This window comes from Amblyraja radiata, chromosome 33 (assembly GCF_010909765.2).
Source record: "Amblyraja radiata isolate CabotCenter1 chromosome 33, sAmbRad1.1.pri, whole genome shotgun sequence".
NCBI lineage: Eukaryota > Metazoa > Chordata > Chondrichthyes > Rajiformes > Rajidae > Amblyraja > Amblyraja radiata.
In genome coordinates, this window is record NC_045988.1 from 21,176,166 (window position 1) to 21,196,531 (window position 20,366).

The 20,366-nt window shown below is 50.3% G+C and overlaps 1 protein-coding gene across 1 annotated transcript in view; it reads right to left on the reverse strand.

Moving 5' to 3' along the window:
- Window positions 1-646: 646 nt before the first annotated feature.
- The window catches only part of slc37a2 (solute carrier family 37 member 2), a 70,377-nt gene continuing 50,657 nt past the window's right edge, over window positions 647-20,366 (reverse strand). The window contains exons 16-18 of the mRNA XM_033049481.1: window positions 5,523-5,614; window positions 4,347-4,411; window positions 647-984 (exon numbers count right to left, since the gene is read on the reverse strand). Coding sequence (XP_032905372.1) covers window positions 969-984; window positions 4,347-4,411; window positions 5,523-5,614 — 173 coding nt within the window. The 3' untranslated portion in view covers window positions 647-968. The remainder of the gene's footprint in view (window positions 985-4,346; window positions 4,412-5,522; window positions 5,615-20,366) is intronic.

Here is a 20,366-nt window from a genome sequence, read left to right on the forward strand (position 1 = left end):
GGCGTACAGGTATGTAGGTAAATTGGCTTGGTCTAAATGTAAAAACAATTGTCCTTAGTGTGTCTAGGATACTGTTAATGTGTGGGGATCGCTGGTCTGCGCAGACTTGATGGGCTTAAGGGCCTGCTTCCATGCTGTATCTCCAAACTAAACATCCCAGGAAGCAATCTGGTAAACCCCCACCACACTCCCTGCACCACCAATGAAGCTTAAAGTAATATAAACATAATTGAAGCACAGTTCGCCTGTGCTGCCCAGCAAGTTTTCTGAGGGCTGGCTAGGAAGGGCATTAGCCCAAAGTGCAGAGGATAAAAGCACTCTGGTACAACCACAATGAAGACTACCCCCTGCCCTTCCCACTATAGCCACCATTTAAATGAAGATGCAAGAACCATTAGAAGATGGCACCATTAGTGAGTAACTTGACGTCTTATTCTGTGTGACACACACACACACACACAAACATAAAGGGAACTAACTTTGACGCCTGCCCAAGATCATGTTCTGCCTACAGTGCAAAAGGTTAACCAACAAGAACGAAAAGTACCAAATAAATATGAATTAAACTAACACAGAAGGAAAACTGATTGATCGATGTTTGAATTTTGAAGCTTTTTTTTTTTAAAAGAACTATTCCACTTGGAAAAAATATACAAAAGGCGTACATATTTATTAAAAGACAGTACATCAGACACAGACTGTGCTCCCTCAATGTAAACCATTTCACCATAAATTAGCAGGCCAACTTCAGTCAGTGAGTGGCTAAGATTTAGCTGACAGATTCATAAAAGGCAGGTCTGACTTTAATCTCTGTGCTACGGCTCTGGGAAAGAATCAAAACATTAAAGACACCCTTTATTCCCCCCTTTGACACTTTTCTCCCACACGCCGATGGAACCAGATCTTTGACGCAAAACAGAATTAATCGACAAATTGAATTTCCATGGTTTCTTTTATGATCTTCTCAGTCAGATCTCCTTAAATCTGGAACACAAAAAAGAAGAAAAACCTCATGAGGAATGAATGGTAAATGTACAGTAGTTCAGTTTAGTTTAGAGATACAGCACGGAAACAGGTCCTCCGGCCCACCGGATCCACGCCAACCAATGATCACCGCACAGTAACACTACCCTACACACACTAGGGACAATTTTACATTTACACCAAGCTAATTAACCTACACACCTGTACATCTTTGGAGTGGAGGAGAAACTGAAGATCATGGAGAAAACCCATGCAAGTCATGGAGGAGTGTAAAAACTCCGTAGGGACAAGTACCCGTAGTCAGGATCGAACCCGGATCTCTGGCGATGTAAGGAAGTAGCTCTACCGCTATGCCACCGCACCGCCCGACACTTTTCGATAAATGCCTTTCGTCCTTCTCCACAAAGCCATATCTTTTACTTTCTCTATAAAAGTATTTCTCCTATTCGCTCTGAAAAGGACTGACCTTTCCTGGGATATAGTACACAGGTTTGATCTTTGTCGGCAGCTCGCTATGCCTGATGTGGGACCTGGCTTCAACTCTGGAACTAAACAGCAGGAAGTTCAAGCACGGGTCATCGTGCAGACTGGGTGACTGAATGGTCTTTTGACACCCGTCTGCCCACCCATGTGGGCACTGCACACCCACAGCTCTCCTAGCAGAAAGCATTCATCTCAGAACATACCCGGAGTATCAGCTGTGCATCTGAACACACCAAATGGTGTACCACCATCAAAAAGCTAGGATCTTAATTTTTATAAAGAAGCACTTCTGGAAAAAGTATACAGATGTCACTGTTTCCAGGCAAGATCTCATCTTAAAATCCAGAGGTTATGAATTTACTTGTACGGCACGGTGGCGCCACGGTAGAGTTGTTGCCTTGCAGCGCCAGAGACTTGGGTTTGATCCTGACTATGGGTGCTGTCTGTACAGAGTTAGTACGTTCTCACTGTGACCGCGTGGGTTTTCTCCGGGTGCTCCGGTTTCTTCCCATATTCCAGATGTGTACGGGTTTGTAAATTAATTAGCTAAGTCAATTTGTAAATTGTCCCTAGTGCGTTGGATAGTGCTAATATACAGAGTGATCGCTGGTCGGCGCAGCCTCGGTGAACCGAAGGGTCTACTTCTATGCTGTGTCGCTAAATTAAAGTGTAAAAGGTGCAAAATGACCTTTTGAGATTTGATACACCGTCTTGTAATTTATTTGTACTGTTGAAGCACCATCCCTTCCGACCAGCAGGGGGAGCCTGGATTTGATGGACAAGGAACTGCAGATGTTGGAATCTCAAGCTAAACAAAATGAGAAACTGAGCGGGCCAGGCAGCATCTGTGGAGGGAATGGATAGGAGATATTTTGGGTCTGGACCCATCTTCAGACTCAGTACCTCATTTCTGAATTGGAGTCTGTGGAAGGGTCTCGACCTGAAACGTCTCCTACCGATACCTTCCACCGGGTGGCACAGTGGCGCTGCGGTAGAGTTGTTGCCTTATGATGCCATAGACCAGGGTTCGATCCCGACTACAGGTGCTGTACATATGGAGTTTGTACATTCTCCCTGTGACCTGCGTGGGCTTTCCCTCAGGTGCTCCGGTTTCCTCCCACATCCCAGAGACATACAGGTTTGCAGGTTAATTGGCTTGGTAAAATTGTAAATTGTCCCGTGTGTGTGTAGAATAGTGTGCTATGTACAGGGATCGCTGGTCGGCGTGGACATGGTGGGCCGAAGGGCTTGTTTCCGCGCTCTATCTCTAAACTAAACTTAACCAAAGATGCTGCCCGACCCACTGAGTTCCTCCAGCACTTGATTTTACATTGGACTATCTGCCAGTTCCATTGAAGAGTGTGGACCTCTGCTCTGTCCCTTAGCATTCTCCAGGCAGGTTCCTGTACAAGGGCAGAGTGCACCAGAGGTCAGACTTCACCCCTACAATACGTTTCATTCATAAAAGTTCATACAATGAAACATCATGTAAACATTGTGAATAAATACTAAGTCACCCTGCCACCCTAGAATTGCCACCTACAATATGCTGGAGAATAAATACTATAAAATGCTAGAAATTTGTAAACAAAACCAGAACGTGCTCAAAATACTCAACAGGTCAGGCAGTATCTGTGGAGAAAGATTCAAAGCTAAGTTCGCCCTGTAATACTAAACACTTACCTGAAGAAAGCAAAGATGTACAGGCTTGTAGGTTAATTAATTTGTAGTTCGGTAAGAACTGTAAATTGTCCCAAGTGTGTAGGACAGTGTTAGTGTATGGGGATCGCTGGTTGGCACAGACTCGACGGGCCAAAGCGCCTGTTTCTGCCTGTGTCGCTTTTTAAAAAAAAAACACACACACTTCTGGTGCTTTCTTCAGGTGGAAGTGCTTCTGTCAGGCATGCTTGAGTATTACAGGGCCAATGTCAAGTGGTGGATGACCATAAACTGCCGCTTTTCATCATAAAGCCTCCGGTTTTCAGATCACTTCCCATCAGGATGCCTATGGCTGATGTTGCCAGTGACTGGTTGCCCTGGAGTCGCCAGTTGTCCACAATAGCCCATAAAACCCTCACAAAGCAAAACACTGTTTACCCAAGTTGAGCTACTGGAAAGGAACATGTTAAAAACTGGTTCTTATTATAAAATTACTGGGAACATGAGCATGTCGCTGACTACTTGCCATACTGTTTAGGTTAGTTTAGAGATACAGCACAGAAACAGGCCCTTCGGCCCACCAAGTCAGCGACAACCAGCGTTCCCTGCACACTAACACTACACACACTAGGAACAATTTATATGTATACCAAGGCAATTAACCTACAAACCTGTACTGTTTGGAGTGTGGGAGGAAACTGGAGATCCCAGAGAAAACACAAAGGTCACGGGGTACATACTAACTCCGTATAGACAGCACCCATAGTCAGGAATGAACCTGGGTCTCTGGCGCTGTAAGGCAGCGACTCTACCGCCATGCCACCAGAGGAACATCCAAGAATATGTCTCCATCCAGCAGTGCTAATACAGATGTTGCCATTCTCTGCCAATACCCCTCTCATCGAGCAGCGATGGAAGGTGGAAGGATGGAGGGACATAGGCGGGACACCACACTGCAAGAACTGACCACTTCTCCATTGCATCAGTGCTCTGTCTCATCACTGCATGCAAAATGGGAATGGGAAGAAAGAGCAGGGGGAACCAAACAATTGTGTTCCCATCAGATCATTAACCCATCCAAGGTTCTAACTCTCTGGTTCTAACAGATGTTGCAAACATTCAAAACATCTATAATTGTGAAGCCAGTGGAAGATGCAATTCAACGCAGGTAATAATTCACAAGTGGGTCAATGGGAGTTTAATGAGGACCATTCTCTTACCCTCGTGTCCTCGGCTGGCTTCCACACCAGCCCCGGATCTCCTTGTATACCAATCTGCTCAATAACTGTTGGAAAAGAAAGTTGAAGAGACAGATTAATAAACTGTTTTGCTCAAACTTCCATCGGGATGAAACCCAAAATTCATAAGTTCATAAGTCATGGGAGCAGAATGAAGCCAGTCGGCCAATCGAGTCTGCTCCGCCATTCAATCGTGGCTGATCTGGCTTTCCTCTCATCTCCATTCTCCTGCCTTCTCCCCGTAACCTTTGACACCCGTACCAATAAATTGCTGCTTTAAAAATACCCACTGACTTGGCCTCCACAGCCATCGTGGCACTGAATTCCACAGATTCACTACCTTCTGGCTAAGCGATTCCCACTCATCTCTTCTAAAGGTATGTCCTTTATTCGGAGACTGTGCCCTTCAGTTTACTTAAGTTTAGTTTAGAGATACAGTGCAAAAGTAAGGCTTCGGCCCACCGAGTCCGCGCTGACCAGCGATCCCCACACATTAACACTATCCTCCATACTCAGGACAACTTACAAATTTACCAAGCCAATCAGCCTACAATCCTGTACGTCTTTGGAGTGTGGGAAGAAACCAGAGATCCCATAAAAAATCCCATGCAGGTCACGGGGAGAAGGTATAAACTCCGTACAGACAGCACTTGCAGTCAGGATCAAAACCAGACTCTGACTCTGTAAGGCAGCAACTCTACTGTGCCGCAATGCCGCCCTCTGGTCCATAACACTCCCACTGGTGAAAACATACACTCTACCCAGGTCTTTCATTTCACTGGCAAAATTACCACTCTAACTGAAAATTCCCAGACTGGGATCCAATTGACTATCTGCCCATGCTTCAATGTTCCTCTCAGTCTAAGATCAAGGACATGGCACAGTGAATGGAATTACAATTTCATTTCACTAGAGGTGGAGTGCTGTATAACAAGAAAGCTAAAAAAAACCCAGCAGATGCTGAAAATCTGAAATAAAATCCACGCAGCAGGCCAGGCAGCATCTGTGGAAAGGGAAGCAGAACTAATGCTTTAGGATGAAGATCTTTCATCAGAAACCTAACTCTGCTCAGGTTACCAACATTTTGCTTTTAATTACAAAAGTAATTAAAGTTTTTTTTTTGGTTCGACTATAACAGGAGCAGACACGGTGACGTACCAGGCAGGCCAAAAGGTCGGACGTGATTAACATGTAAAACATGTTGTTCCAATTACTGAGAACTCCTGCCAGCAGGGGTCCTAGTGCAGCACCTGGAGATCAACAAACAGAGAGAATAATCAGTCTCACCTACACCTCGCAGTCAGCAGATAGGGCAACTTATAAAACTACTTGCTCACGGGACTTGCCCCAGCACTGACAGCCCATCCTTAAATGATAACCACATTGAGTAGGAAGGAACTGCAGATTTTGCGTTACATCAAAGATAAACATGAAACGCTGGAGTAACTCAGCGGGACAGGCAGCATCTCTGGAGAGAAGGAAAGGGTGACATTTCAGGTCGAGACCATTCTTCAGGCTGAAAGACATGGGAAAGGGAAACGAGAGATCATATTGATCTGTCTGGAGCCACACAGACCAGACTAGACAAGGATGACTTGACTGCTTCCATGAACGACATTATGAACCAAAATGTAGAAGCAAAGAACTGCAGATGCTAGTTTAGAAAAAAAGACCCAAAGTACTGGAGTAACTCAGCAGGACAGGCAGATTCTGTGGAGAACATGGATAGGTAACCTTTCCAGTCTGAGGAAGGGTCCTGACCTATCCATGTTCTCCAGGGATGCTGCCTGACCTGCTGAGTTACTCTAGGACTGACGTTATGAATGGGCTCATCTGCCAAGAAAAGTAGCTGGTGTTTTTTTTCCTCCTTTTATTTTATTCTTGTATTTGATCAATTTACACATTTAGACTTGCTCTAAACATTATTCCCTTCATCCTGTATGTGAACATTGTGGACAGCTTGATTGTAATCATGTATAGTCTTTCCGCTGACTGGCTAGCATGCAACGGAAAAGCTTTTCACTGTACCTCGGTACACGTGACAATTAACTAAACATTTCAAATTATTAACTCTCAATGTACTTCATCCGTTTTTCTGCTTCTCTGACTATGAGAGACAACGCAAAAGTCCCCGGATAGCAAAAGCTGTCAAAGACCATCAACATTGTCAGGAGCAGAGACTCGGGATCTGGAGCCACAGACTGATGGCCACTCATAGAGTCATACTGCACGGAAACAGGCCCTTCGGCCAAACTTGCCTACACTGACCAACGTGTCCCATCTACACTAGTCCCATCTGCCTGTGTTTGGCCCATATCCATCCAAACCTGTCCAATCCATGTAACTGTCTAAATGTTTTTTAAAGTTGTGATTGTACCTGCCTCTATTATCTCCTCTGGCAGCTTGTTCCATATACCCATCAACTTGTGTGAAAATGTTACCCCTCAGGTTCTTATTAAATCTTCCCCCTCACCATAACCCTATGTCCTCTGGTTCTTGATTCCCCAACTCTGGGCAAAAGACTGTGTTTACCCAATCTATTCCTCTCATGGTTTTGTCACTCCTGTAGTAATGCCCAGCAATAATACCTGCAAGGTACTGGGTGTGCAAGTTATTTTCTTAAAAAGCAGATAGCAACAACCGTTTAAGGTAGACCACAGCAATCTTTAATCCAATCATCAGATGGAAGTGGCGAGATTACAATGAGCACAAAGGTTGCTCTGCTTCTCGTGCTCCCACTCACAGAATAATGGAGAGTTAGCACAATTATACATTTTTCTTATCAGTAAAACACTCCTACCAAGTCTGAATATGGCATGACTGAAAGATTCTGTAGCCTTTCACAATATAGGAAAGCTGGGTCCAAATCTAGCTCATCCAATGACAAGTTATTACTTATTTCTGGAGCGTCAGCTATTTTTTTCAATCTTGGCTTTGTAAGTTATTTGGGCAAATGCTCCAAAATTATGGAAGAAATTGGATAAGCACATGGATATTTTAAAAGACAAATTTGCTGGCTGCAATGGAAAACCCCCCCCCCCAATCCACAGAAAGAATCAAACCCATCTGGCCTGTGGACTTGGACATCACACGACGGTGTGAACAGGAAAGGCTGAGACGGAGATAACGAGATTCTCTTGGATACACAAAGGAAGGAACCAAGCCTCAGCAGACGGTGGTAAACAGGCCAGCACAAGCACAATCACCATCGGGGATGATAACGATCAGGCTGAGGGATCATGACATCAGCAAACCCCTTATCATCGGAAGCCTATTGTTCATGCCAGATCGAAACTGGGAAACATCAAAAGAACCCCTTTTATCCAGAGGACCACCTGGGGGTTTCAAAGGAAGATCAGGTATAAAAGTCGAAGTCAAGCCAGAACTCTCTCTCTCTTCCTGCTCTGCTGGACGGCTCGTGAGCCCAACCGATCGACCTAGCTGTAAGTATCCCGGTGACCTGGTGAAGTTCCCGAAATAGGATAGTTGAGAGAAGAAAGGGAAAGGGGGAGTGTACTTGCAAGTAAAATTGTGTAAAGTAAGTTTTACGACGTGCCCGATAGTTTTCCTTCTATACTCTTAGTTTAAAGCATAAGTTCAGCCACGTATTGTGTAGTGTTGGTGAGATTCGATTTCTCATTGTTTAATAAAGCCTGTAAATTTTAGACTTGCTTTGAGTCCATCTTGGTTTCTGTTTTCTCTCATCGGCACACTCTGGTCAATTCAACCTTTTATCATATCACACCATAATTCCGAGGTCTAGAACCTAGGGGAATCCTTTTTGTGGAGTAAAGGGAAACGCAAAACCCCTACAGTATGGCGACCGCGGCAGGACCTCGGTGGTTTGGGATATGTGATTTGTCAGAGGGGGTGAGAGAACGCAGCAAGATGGAGGAGAGAATCTCCTCTTATCTGTTTAAAAAGATCAATCTCACCAAACAATGGGTGATAGCACTGTTGAGAGCAGAGCAGCCAGCAGTAGCTGCAGCTCAATGGACGGAAAGCAAACTGTATAAGAAAGGGCAGGAAAAGGCAGTTTGGCTAGCGTGCCTATCACAGCAGGTAGCAAATATGCAGAGACAGGTAGATAGACTGGAAGAGCAACTGAGAGAAGCTAGGGCCAGCGCTGAAGTAAGCGCTAGAGAAAGGGAAGGGCTATCTGAGGAATGCAGTAAAGCCAGGCAGTGTATCTTGCAGGCGAGGGAGTCCCACAGAAATGCCCAGGAATTCCTCCAATGCCAGGTGGTAGAGGCAAAGGAGAGGGAATGGAACGCCCAGGAACTGCTGGCTCAGAGTACACAGAAGTGCAGGGAGCTGGAGGGAAAGTTCCAGGATATACAAGCAGCATACAGGGTGGCCCGTAGCGAGCTAGGCAATAGTGATCACGGGCCTTGCCAGGCAAGGATAGCGCAGCTGGAGGAGACTCTGTCCAAGACTAGGGGACGGGTTCACCTGGTAGGACCAGGGGGGTCCCCCGGGGGCAGAGGGCTTCCCTCAGCAGATGATTCCCCAGGGGCAAAGGGGAATAGACCGCCTCCTGAGGCGCCGGGGATAGGTCCGGGTCGGCAGGTGGGGTTCGGGTTGTCCGGGGAGGGACAGGCCCAAGGAGGGGCGGGAGAGCACCCTCAGTTAGCGGCTTCCGCGCCATGTGTAGCACACCGCGAGGTGGTGGGGTTACCGATCATGGTGGGAGAGCTGGGGGTAAAGGGGCAACAGCCCAGAGTAGGGCAGATGTGCCCGGCACGGCAAAGGAAATATGGTCCCCCGGTAGGGCAGGCAGATAGGGGGCCCATAGAGAGTGATATCATCATTCCCCATGGGGCACATGTGCTGAGGGGCATGGTGGCTCAGGTTCCCACGTTAACCAGGGCAGGAGACCCGTCATTGCATTTTATGGAGGTGCAGCAGGCGGCCGACATAAACGATTGCGATGAGGTAGAACGGGTAAAGCTGCTACTGATGACCCTGGATTCATACCTATGCAAGGCGGTGACCTCCAGGGAAGGGGGAAGACCTGAAACATGGGTAGCGGCACAGACAGCGGTTCTGGAGGCCATGGGGTTGAATCAGGGTAGTCCTTTCACCAGGGTGGGGGAGACGGAGCAGCAGGTAGCTGAGTCCCCGGACATGTTCGCAGACAGGCTGTGGGCAGTATATGAGGGAGCGTGTGGGATGCCTTTAGATAGGCAGAATTTAGATGGGAGAACAGCTCACTGGCTGAAGACTCTGGTGGCGAATTGCCTCCCGCGAGTTAGGGCAAGGGCCGAGCACTGGTTCGACCCAGCTGACCCAAACCTTAACGAGGCGGAGGTGATCAGGAAGCTCACCCTTGCATACCGCAATGGAGAGAGAAGTGAGGAGAAGCCCTTTAAGGGCAAGGTGCACGAAATAGTACCTGCACCCCCCAAAAGGAGGCAGTGGAAACAGGAAGGCAGCCAGACCTCTTCCGAGATGAGGCTGGTGTGCTATGGGTGTGGGAAGCCCGGGCATTACAAGAGGGAGTGCAGAAACCCAAATAGAGCAGTGGGGGATAGGACCCCGGTAACGGCCAACCCAGCCCCGGAGGTAACAATAGATGTAAGAGATCTAATTACCTATTTGCAGTCAAAGGCGGGAGGATCCGGACAGGTAGCCATGACAACAGGCCAGGGCGCGCCCGTATCCGCACCCCCGGCACCTTTATGACTGCCAGCAAAACAGCCCACATTCCTATGCCCATTAGAGTATGGCCCATGTGGGAGACCCTGGGTCAAGATGGAGGTCCAGGATGTGGTCGGGAGTTACCTGCTGGACACAGGTGCTTCCAGTACTATTGTCCACATGGACAATCCCCGTACATCCCCTCTATCTAGTGGGGTACCCTATAGTCTTGTCGGTTTTACGGGAAATGAGAAGACGGGGTTTTTCTCTGTTCCCTTGTCCATTCAATTAGGAGCACTCCAGGCGCAGTGGAAATGCGTCCTGATGAGTTGGGAGCAGGAGGGAAAGGGGATACTAGGCGCCGACTTTATAGTGGCCCACCAGGTCCTGGTGGACCTGAGGAACCACTGTTTGTGGGGCATAGCAGGAGAAGGGGCTGAGAGAGAGAAGGAGTTAATGGTCATCGAGAGGGCATCAGAGAGAGGGGCTCTGTGTGTCGTGAAGCCCAGAGAGGGGTACGATCTAGAGGTCCTAGTGAGGCAGACCCCGACAGAGTATCGAGGCCATGTTAAGCGAAATTTGGCCGCATTCGCTACTCACAAGCACGACTGTGGAAGGGTCACAGGAACAGAGGTCAGGATAGACGGGGATCCCATGTCCCGACCGCAGAAAACAGTATAGTTTTCCCCGAGAAGCGGAGGCTGACTTAGAAGTCGCCTTGAGTTCACTGGTTAAGCAAAGCGTTTTGAGGCCCATAGCCACCCACGTGAACTCACCGCTCTGGCCTGTACGGAAGCCAGACAATTCCTGGAGGGCCACGGTAGATTATAGGGTCCTGAATAAGAATATTCCGGCTTGCGCACCAACTGTGGCAGCTGTAGCAGACCTATTAGCAGAAATTCCAGCGTCTGCATCTGTATTTACGGTGCTAGACATCTCGAACGGTTTCTGGTCTATCCCAGTCAGGAAGGAAGACCAGTACAAATTTGCTTTCACATTCAAGGGGCAGCAGTACACGTGGAACTGTCTTCCCCAAGGGTTCCACAATAGCCCCAGCATTTTCCACCAATGTATGGCGGAATGTTTAAAGGAATTTAGTGAGCCCCACAAGATCGTCCAGTATGTGGACGATATTTTGCTATTCACAGACACCAGTGAGGAACATGGGCCCCTAGTAAATGAACTGCTGAAGCTGCTCTGTAAGAGCGGTTTAAAAATAAATCCCAAGAAGGCACAGATAGGGTTACAAGAGGTAAAGTTCTTGGGACTGACCCTTAGGGCCGGAGAAAGGGGTATCGATACAGCAAGAAGGCAGGCAGTGCAGGAACTCCCAGTCCCAATGGACGTGGGGGGGGTAAGATCATTTCTGGGAGTCACGGGCTACTGCCGAGACTTTATAGAGGACTATGCCGCGACCGCAACACCTCTGCACCGGCTGCTACGCAAAGGCGTAGAGTGGGAGTGGGATGAGCAGTGCGAGTCGGCATTCGTCCATTTGAAGCGGGACCTGCAAAAGGCCCCAGCTCTGGGAGCCATTGACTACAGGGAGGAATTTTTCCTGGAGGTAGCCGCAAGCAGCGATGGCCTGAGCGCAGTGCTCCTCCAGGAACGGCACGGCAAGTTAAGGCCAGTGGTGTATTCCTCCAGAGTCCTCACAGAGGTAGAAAGGTCCTATTCAAACTGTGAGCGGCACCTGCTAGCCACATACTGGGCAGTGAAGAAGGTACAGGTCTTCATAAGAATGTCCCCCATAACCCTCCTGACCCACCATACCCCAACCCAGATGCTGCTGGACGGTCGGATTAAGGATGGGACCGTTAGCAGTGCGAGGATCACTCGCTGGACCCTTCTCCTTTCCCAAATGGCCTTACGGGTTGAGAGGCTATGTGAGCCCAAGCTCGCAGCCAATTTGGTGTACCCAGGGGAGCCACACCATTGCTCGGTGGAAGGGGTATGGGAGGTGGACTTTGGGCTTAGAGCAGGGTTACATCCCACGGGTAGGGAAATATACGTGGACGGGTCCAGTTTCGTGTCCGAGGGCATACGGCTCACGGGCTGTGGGATCTGGGACCCCGAGGCAGAGATAGCCCTAGCTCTTAAACTCCCACATACGTTAAGCGCCCAGCAGGCAGAGCTGGCGGCGGTAATGTACGTGGTGACCCATCCCGAGCGTTTCCCCACTCCATACACCATATGTTCAGACAGCATGTTCACATGCAATTCCTGCACGGAATATTTGGCCATCTGGTCCCGCCGAGGGTACACCTCATCAGACGGGAAGCCCCTGACCACTAAACCACTATTAGAGAGGATTGTAGCAGCCGTAGGGAAGGGCGGGGATAGATATATCCATAAAGTTCCAGGATATACAAGCAGCATACAGGGTGGCCCGTAGCGAGCTAGGCAATAGTGATCACGGGCCTTGCCAGGCAAGGATAGCGCAGCTGGAGGAGACTCTGTCCAAGACTAGGGGACGGGTTCACCTGGTAGGACCAGGGGGGTCCCCCGGGGGCAGAGGGCTTCCCTCAGCAGATGATTCCCCAGGGGCAAAGGGGAATAGACCGCCTCCTGAGGCGCCGGGGATAGGTCCGGGTCGGCAGGTGGGGTTCGGGTTGTCCGGGGAGGGACAGGCCCAAGGAGGGGCGGGAGAGCACCCTCAGTTAGCGGCTTCCGCGCCATGTGTAGCACACCACGAGGTGGTGGGGTTACCGATCATGGTGGGAGAGCTGGGGGTAAAGGGGCAACAGCCCAGAGTAGGGCAGATGTGCCCGGCACGGCAAAGGAAATATGGTCCCCCGGTAGGGCAGGCAGATAGGGGGCCCATAGAGAGTGATATCATCATTCCCCATGGGGCACATGTGCTGAGGGGCATGGTGGCTCAGGTTCCCAAGTTAACCAGGGCAGGAGACCCGTCATTGCATTTTATGGAGGTGCAGCAGGCGGCCGACATAAACGATTGCGATGAGGTAGAACGGGTAAAGCTGCTACTGATGACCCTGGATTCATACCTATGCAAGGCAGTGACCTCCAGGGAAGGGGGAAGACCTGAAACATGGGTAGCGGCACAGACAGCGGTTCTGGAGGCCATGGGGTTGTATCAGGGTAGTCCTTTCACCAGGGTGGGGGAGACGGAGCAGCAGGTAGCTGAGTCCCCGGACATGTTCGCAGACAGGCTGTGGGCAGTATATGAGGGAGCGTGTGGGATGCCTTTAGATAGGCAGAATTTAGATGGGAGAACAGCTCACTGGCTGAAGACTCTGGTGGCGAATTGCCTCCCCTCGAGTTAGGGCAAGGGCCGAGCACTGGTTCGACCCAGCTGACCCAAACCTTAACGAGGCGGAGGTGATCAGGAAGCTCACCCTTGCATACCGCAATGGAGAGAGAAGTGAGGAGAAGCCCTTTAAGGGCAAGGTGCACGAAATAGTACCTGCACCCCCCAAAAGGAGGCAGTGGAAACAGGAAGGCAGCCAGACCTCTTCCGAGATGAGGCTGGTGTGCTATGGGTGTGGGAAGCCCGGGCATTACAAGAGGGAGTGCAGAAACCCAAGTAGAGCAGTGGGGGATAGGACCCCGGTAACGGCCAACCCAGCCCCGGAGGTAACAATAGATGTAAGAGATCTAATTACCTATTTGCAGTCAAAGGCGGGAGGATCCGGACAGGTAGCCATGACAACAGGCCAGGGCGCGCCCGTATCCGCACCCCCGGCACCTTTATGACTGCCAGCAAAACAGCCCACATTCCTATGCCCATTAGAGTATGGCCCATGTGGGAGACCCTGGGTCAAGATGGAGGTCCAGGATGTGGTCGGGAGTTACCTGCTGGACACAGGTGCTTCCAGTACTATTGTCCACATGGACAATCCCCGTACATCCCCTCTATCTAGTGGGATACCCTATAGTCTTGTCGGTTTTACGGGAAATGAGAAGACGGGGTTTTTCTCTGTTCCCTTGTCCATTCAATTAGGAGCACTCCAGGTGCAGTGGAAATGCGTCCTGATGAGTTGGGAGCAGGAGGGAAAGGGGATACTAGGCGCCGACTTTATAGTGGCCCACCAGGTCCTGGTGGACCTGAGGAACCACTGTTTGTGGGGCATAGCAGGAGAAGGGGCTGAGAGAGAGAAGGAGTTAATGGTCATCGAGAGGGCATCAGAGAGAGGGGCTCTGTGTGTCGTGAAGCCCAGAGAGGGGTACGATCTAGAGGTCCTAGTGAGGCAGACCCCGACAGAGTATCGAGGCCATGTTAAGCGAAATTTGGCCGCATTCGCTACTCACAAGCACGACTGTGGAAGGGTCACAGGAACAGAGGTCAGGATAGACGGGGATCCCATGTCCCGACCGCAGAAACAGTATAGTTTTCCCCGAGAAGCGGAGGCTGACTTAGAAGTCGCCTTGAGTTCACTGGTTAAGCAAAGCGTTTTGAGGCCCATAGCCACCCACGTGAACTCACCGCTCTGGCCTGTACGGAAGCCAGACAATTCCTGGAGGGCCACGGTAGATTATAGGGTCCTGAATAAGAATATTCCGGCTTGCGCACCAACTGTGGCAGCTGTAGCAGACCTATTAGCAGAAATTCCAGCGTCTGCATCTGTATTTACGGTGCTAGACATCTCGAACGGTTTCTGGTCTATCCCAGTCAGGAAGGAAGACCAGTACAAATTTGCTTTCACATTCAAGGGGCAGCAGTACACGTGGAACTGTCTTCCCCAAGGGTTCCACAATAGCCCCAGCATTTTCCACCAATGTATGGCGGAATGTTTAAAGGAATTTAGTGAGCCCCACAAGATCGTCCAGTATGTGGACGATATTTTGCTATTCACAGACACCAGTGAGGAACATGGGCCCCTAGTAAATGAACTGCTGAAGCTGCTCTGTAAGAGCGGTTTAAAAATAAATCCCAAGAAGGCACAGATAGGGTTACAAGAGGTAAAGTTCTTGGGACTGACCCTTAGGGCCGGAGAAAGGGGTATCGATACAGCAAGAAGGCAGGCAGTGCAGGAACTCCCAGTCCCAATGGACGTGGGGGGGGTAAGATCATTTCTGGGAGTCACGGGCTACTGCCGAGACTTTATAGAGGACTATGCCGCGACCGCAACACCTCTGCACCGGCTGCTACGCAAAGGGGTAGAGTGGGAGTGGGATGAGCAGTGCGAGTCGGCATTCGTCCATTTGAAGCGGGACCTGCAAAAGGTCCCAGCTCTGGGAGCCATTGACTACAGGGAGGAATTTTTCCTGGAGGTAGCCGCAAGCAGCGATGGCCTGAGCGCAGTGCTCCTCCAGGAACGGCACGGCAAGTTAAGGCCAGTGGTGTATTCCTCCAGAGTCCTCACAGAGGTAGAAAGGTCCTATTCAAACTGTGAGCGGCACCTGCTAGCCACATACTGGGCAGTGAAGAAGGTACAGGTCTTCATAAGAATGTCCCCCATAACCCTCCTGACCCACCATACCCCAACCCAGATGCTGCTGGACGGTCGGATTAAGGATGGGACCGTTAGCAGTGCGAGGATCACTCGCTGGACCCTTCTCCTTTCCCAAATGGCCTTACGGGTTGAGAGGCTATGTGAGCCCAAGCTCGCAGCCAATTTGGTGTACCCAGGGGAGCCACACCATTGCTCGGTGGAAGGGGTATGGGAGGTGGACTTTGGGCTTAGAGCAGGGTTACATCCCACGGGTAGGGAAATATACGTGGACGGGTCCAGTTTCGTGTCCGAGGGCATACGGCTCACGGGCTGTGGGATCTGGGACCCCGAGGCAGAGATAGCCCTAGCTCTTAAACTCCCACATACGTTAAGCGCCCAGCAGGCCGAGCTGGCGGCGGTAATGTACGTGGTGACCCATCCCGAGCGTTTCCCCACTCCATACACCATATGTTCAGACAGCATGTTCACATGCAATTCCTGCACGGAATATTTGGCCATCTGGTCCCGCCGAGGGTACACCTCATCAGACGGGAAGCCCCTGACCACTAAACCACTATTAGAGAGGATTGTAGCAGCCGTAGGGAAGGGCGGGGATAGATATATCCATAAGGTGAAGGCCCATTCCAAAACGGAGCCACGGGGAAAGGGAAATCAGAGGGCGGATGGCTTGGCCAGGGAAGGAGCCAGGAGTGGGAAAGCATGGGACCCCTATGAGGAAGGACAGGTAGCTGCAGCCAGGGAGCAGCCTCGTGAAAAGGAGAGTGCGGGAGTGGTTTTGGCTCCGGACCTGACCACGGTCCAGGCACAAGACCCTATTTTAAAGGCTGCCTCAGCAGCCATTTGCAGGCAGGAGAAAATAGAGGGACCGTATGGGGGTAAAGACATGTCAGTGAAGGAAGGCATGTTATTCAAGGGAGATAAGTGGGTAGTGCCTTCCCTGTACAGAAGGGAATTTTTAAAACTAGCTCATGAGGGTCCAGGGGCAGGTCACCCTGGGCCAGAGACCACATGGCAGCGAGTAGAGATGGCAGGATGGTGGCCAGGGCTCAGGGAAGACGTTCGCGACTTTTGTGCAAGCTGTCTGGTTTGCGCAGCAAACAACCCAGACCCCCAGAAAAGGAAGGTTTCCATGGGACACATCGGGAGGGTGGAGGGGCCATGGCAGTCGATTCAAATCGACTACATCGGACCCCTTCCAACCGCTCAAGGGGGTTACAAGTACTGCTTAGTCCTTGTGGATGTGTTCTCAAAATGGGTAATAATAATAATAATAATAATAACTTTATTTATAAAGCACTTTAAACAACTACAGTTGCCACAAAGTGCTGTACATGAGAAATCATGAACAAAAAGCTATTACAAACAATTAAAAACCATTAAAAACCGTACAACGAAGGACTATAAAAAACACACTAAAAATTAAAAGACATTAAAAGCACTAAAAACAGGAGCAATGCCTCAGCCAGTGACGAAAGCCAAAGAATAAAAATATGTTTTTAGGGAGGATTTGAAGATGGACAGTGAGGGGGCCTGTCTGATGTGCAACGGCAAGGTGTTCCAGAGTGCCGGAGCAGCAACAGAAAAGGCTCTATCCCCTCTGAGCTTCCGCTTAGACCTTGGTACCTCAAGGAGCAGCTGATCAGCTGAGTAGAGGCCTTCCCTTGCAGAGCAGCCACCGCTATGGGTACGGCAAAAATCCTGGTTAGGGAGGTGTTCACCAGGTGGGGACTCCCACAGTTCGTGGAGTCAGATCAGGGGAGCCATTTCACGGGACAGGTCATGCAGTCCACCCTTAGAATACTGGGCATCAAGGCCAAGTGGCATGTGGCCTACCACCCCCAGTCCTCAGGTCCGGTAGAGCGGTTGAACCGGACAATAAAGGAAAGGATAAGGAAGGAAACAGGGGACTCACCCAACCGGTGGGTGGAGGTTTTACCCCTGGTCCTTATGGGGATTCGGGCCAGCCAGTCCAGGAGTACGGGGTACTCTCCCCATGAGCTTATGACGGGTCGGGTCATGAGAACGCCAATGCACATTATGGTCCCAGCCCTAACAGAGGGACAGCTCAGGGAAGTGAACCGGGACAAGTTTGCCAAGAGGCTATTTGAACAACTTAGACAGGTTCACTGGCAGGCAGCCAGAAACATGGGGGCCCAGCACCAAAGAAACAAGCTACTGCTGGAGCCTCGCAGGCATTGCGAGTGGGCAGTGGGAGACCAGGTAATGGTCAGGAGATATGCTAGGGTAGGGGTGTTTGAACCCTTGTATGCGGGCCCATACAACATAGTGGACAAAGCCAGTCCCATGGTGTATGCCATTCAGCTTCCCCGTAGAGTCAAATGGTTCCACATCAACCAGTGTAAATTGTTTGACCCCACAAGGGCAGGGAAAGGTAAGAAAGGGGTACATGTCAGAGAACAGGATCAGGAACAGACCCGGGTTGATGTGGAAACCGTAGGGGAGCCAGGTGAGTCCACAGGTAGTCAGCCTGAAGTAGCCGGCTGTGTTCCAGGGCGAGGACTGGAAGCAGCGGAGAAGGAGGCTGACTCCAGCCCTCCGCAGGCAGGTACCGTAGACTGCCTAAGAGAGGCAGAACTAGCAGAAGCAGAGGAGATGGAGGTATCACCTCTGGTGTGGGAACCCCCGGTCAGACGTAGGAGTGACAGGGTCCCTAAACCCCCAGTAAGGTGGTCCCCATCCCTAATTAAACCTAGGGCTAGGGCCGGCCACAGGAGGGCCGGGAAGGAGAGTGGCCGAAACAGGGCACTACGGAGTGCGGCTGGAGGGAGCCCAGTCTCCACAGGGAACGTAGGGGTAACTCAAAACCCCGTAGTGCAAAGGGAGGTGAGGGGCAGTCAGGCCCCTCGACAGGAGGAGTTCTGGCCTGCACGGGAGGGCCCACCAGAGGGGTGGCCCCAGCGTGACGGGGACCAGTTATGAGTTGGCCACCCGGAGACGGGTGGCGTTGTATATAGCATGGTTTGTGTGTAAGTAGATGTAGTTAGCGTAATTTATATGGGTTTTGTATAGCTACAGGGGAGTAGAGGGACAGACAGTACGGGATCGAAGGGATGTGCTGTGGAAAGGTAGACCACAACAGACAAATCAAAACCCCAAATGCCATTTTAGGCGGATAGGTCTGTGGAGGCAAGGAGGTGTTTTGCTTTGTTTTCCAGATAAGTAGCCCCGCCGTATGGATGATGGCAACGATGTGCCTCCGGATGTGCGTGGCGCGTCGCGGGGTCACGGAGGAGTACCCGCATGGTGCCCCCGCGAGACGAAATTATTATATCAGGCCCTGCTAAAAGACATGTTCCAGAAATTCCACAACCTGGATTTTGGGGACATAGACATAGAAGAGATGTACCGCGGGGGAGGGGATTTCACTTTCGGGTCCGGTAGGCAAAGACGAGGGGTGGTTAATGACGGGTTTACAGCATTTAACACGGGGACATCTATTATTAATAGCATGGACAACGTAGAACTGGCCTTGCAGATCAATCAGTTGAAGGGCCAGTTAAGAAAGGTTCTGGGGGAGGAAAATGCGGTGGTAGGATCGGGACTACACGAAGAGGTGCAATGACTCTACATCTAAAAGAAATCATAGCACAATTGGAGACACATGCAAAAACGATAAACGCTTTGATTAAAGAGGACCGGAATGCGTCCGATCAGGCTGCACAGAATGAGGTGTGTGGGCTGTATGGTGCGTGGTTGTTGGGGGAGGGGAGGAGCAACCTGGACGACCTGAGGCAAGGTCGGGTCCCCTCCTGGATAAGCAACCAGCACCTAGCAGCGCTACACCCTTATAACAGCACTTTGAGTCCTTGTCAGCTTCGTGTGGCCTCCGAGGCCTACCCGGTACCATATTCGCTACGGGAAGGTCCCGCCCTATGTCATAGTGAGGGAGCAAGCTGTGACAGGCATTGACCTTTTGGGTTGTCGGAGCCGGGGAGCACAGGTAATCCTGTGTCCCCAGCACATGGGCGCTGAGGCTAGGCCTCAGTGTGGGTTCAGGACTGTTGGGGCACAGCCTATAAACTGCACCATGGAGGCGATGGCGGCAGACCATGTCCCTCCACAGGTGGCGTATATAGGCAGTGGGACGTACTGTGTCACAAGTGCCCAGCGGTATCAGCACGGATCACAGCTGTGGTGCCCGATACCGCACAGCAGCTTCTGCTTTAAACCCAGGGCAGAAGTCCATGTGGCACAGCAGCGAATATTACCCATCCCGGAACCTTCTTCGGTTCACCTCTCGGTACGAGAAAATGTAACTGACTTATTTGACTATGTTGCCCATTTTGGGTATGATATTCCCCCAGTGAATGAAAAATTAAAAGAGTTGCTGGTGGCGGTCGAGTTGTCGCACAAACACTTCTTCTCCCTGGAACAAAAGACTCTGGATATCGCCAGGGAGATCGAAGAGATCAAGTCTCCAAGTTGGTGGGACCTGGAGTCCTGGATCATAGTACCAGCATGGGTCCGCATCGTGTCCCATGTTCTGATCATCTGCCAGATGATAATTGTGGTGTATTTGCTATGCATTAATTGCAAATTTAAAAGGCGGAGGAGGATGGCCAAATTACAACGGCTGGTAAATCGAGCCGCCCGACGTCACCGTAACAACACCCCATCACTGTAAAAATGTCTGTACTCTAGTGCAATAGTTTTTGTACATAAGTTGTAATCCCTGCATTTTCAGGGAATGGTCGTGAGGGTACTGTATGGTTTGTGGGATTGATGTAAAGTAAAATGTGTATAGTGTAAGTTAATGTGCTTCGAGGGCCTAGTTTAGCGATTAAGGGGGCTTTCGGGGTACATAATTTCACCTTCTCACCAGGAGTGTTTACAGCTCTTGAGGCTGGAGGATTGCCCACTAACTTTGTCAATCGACACGGTCCGTGCAAGCCTGGACGTGTCGTAGGGGCATGTAAGTTATTTG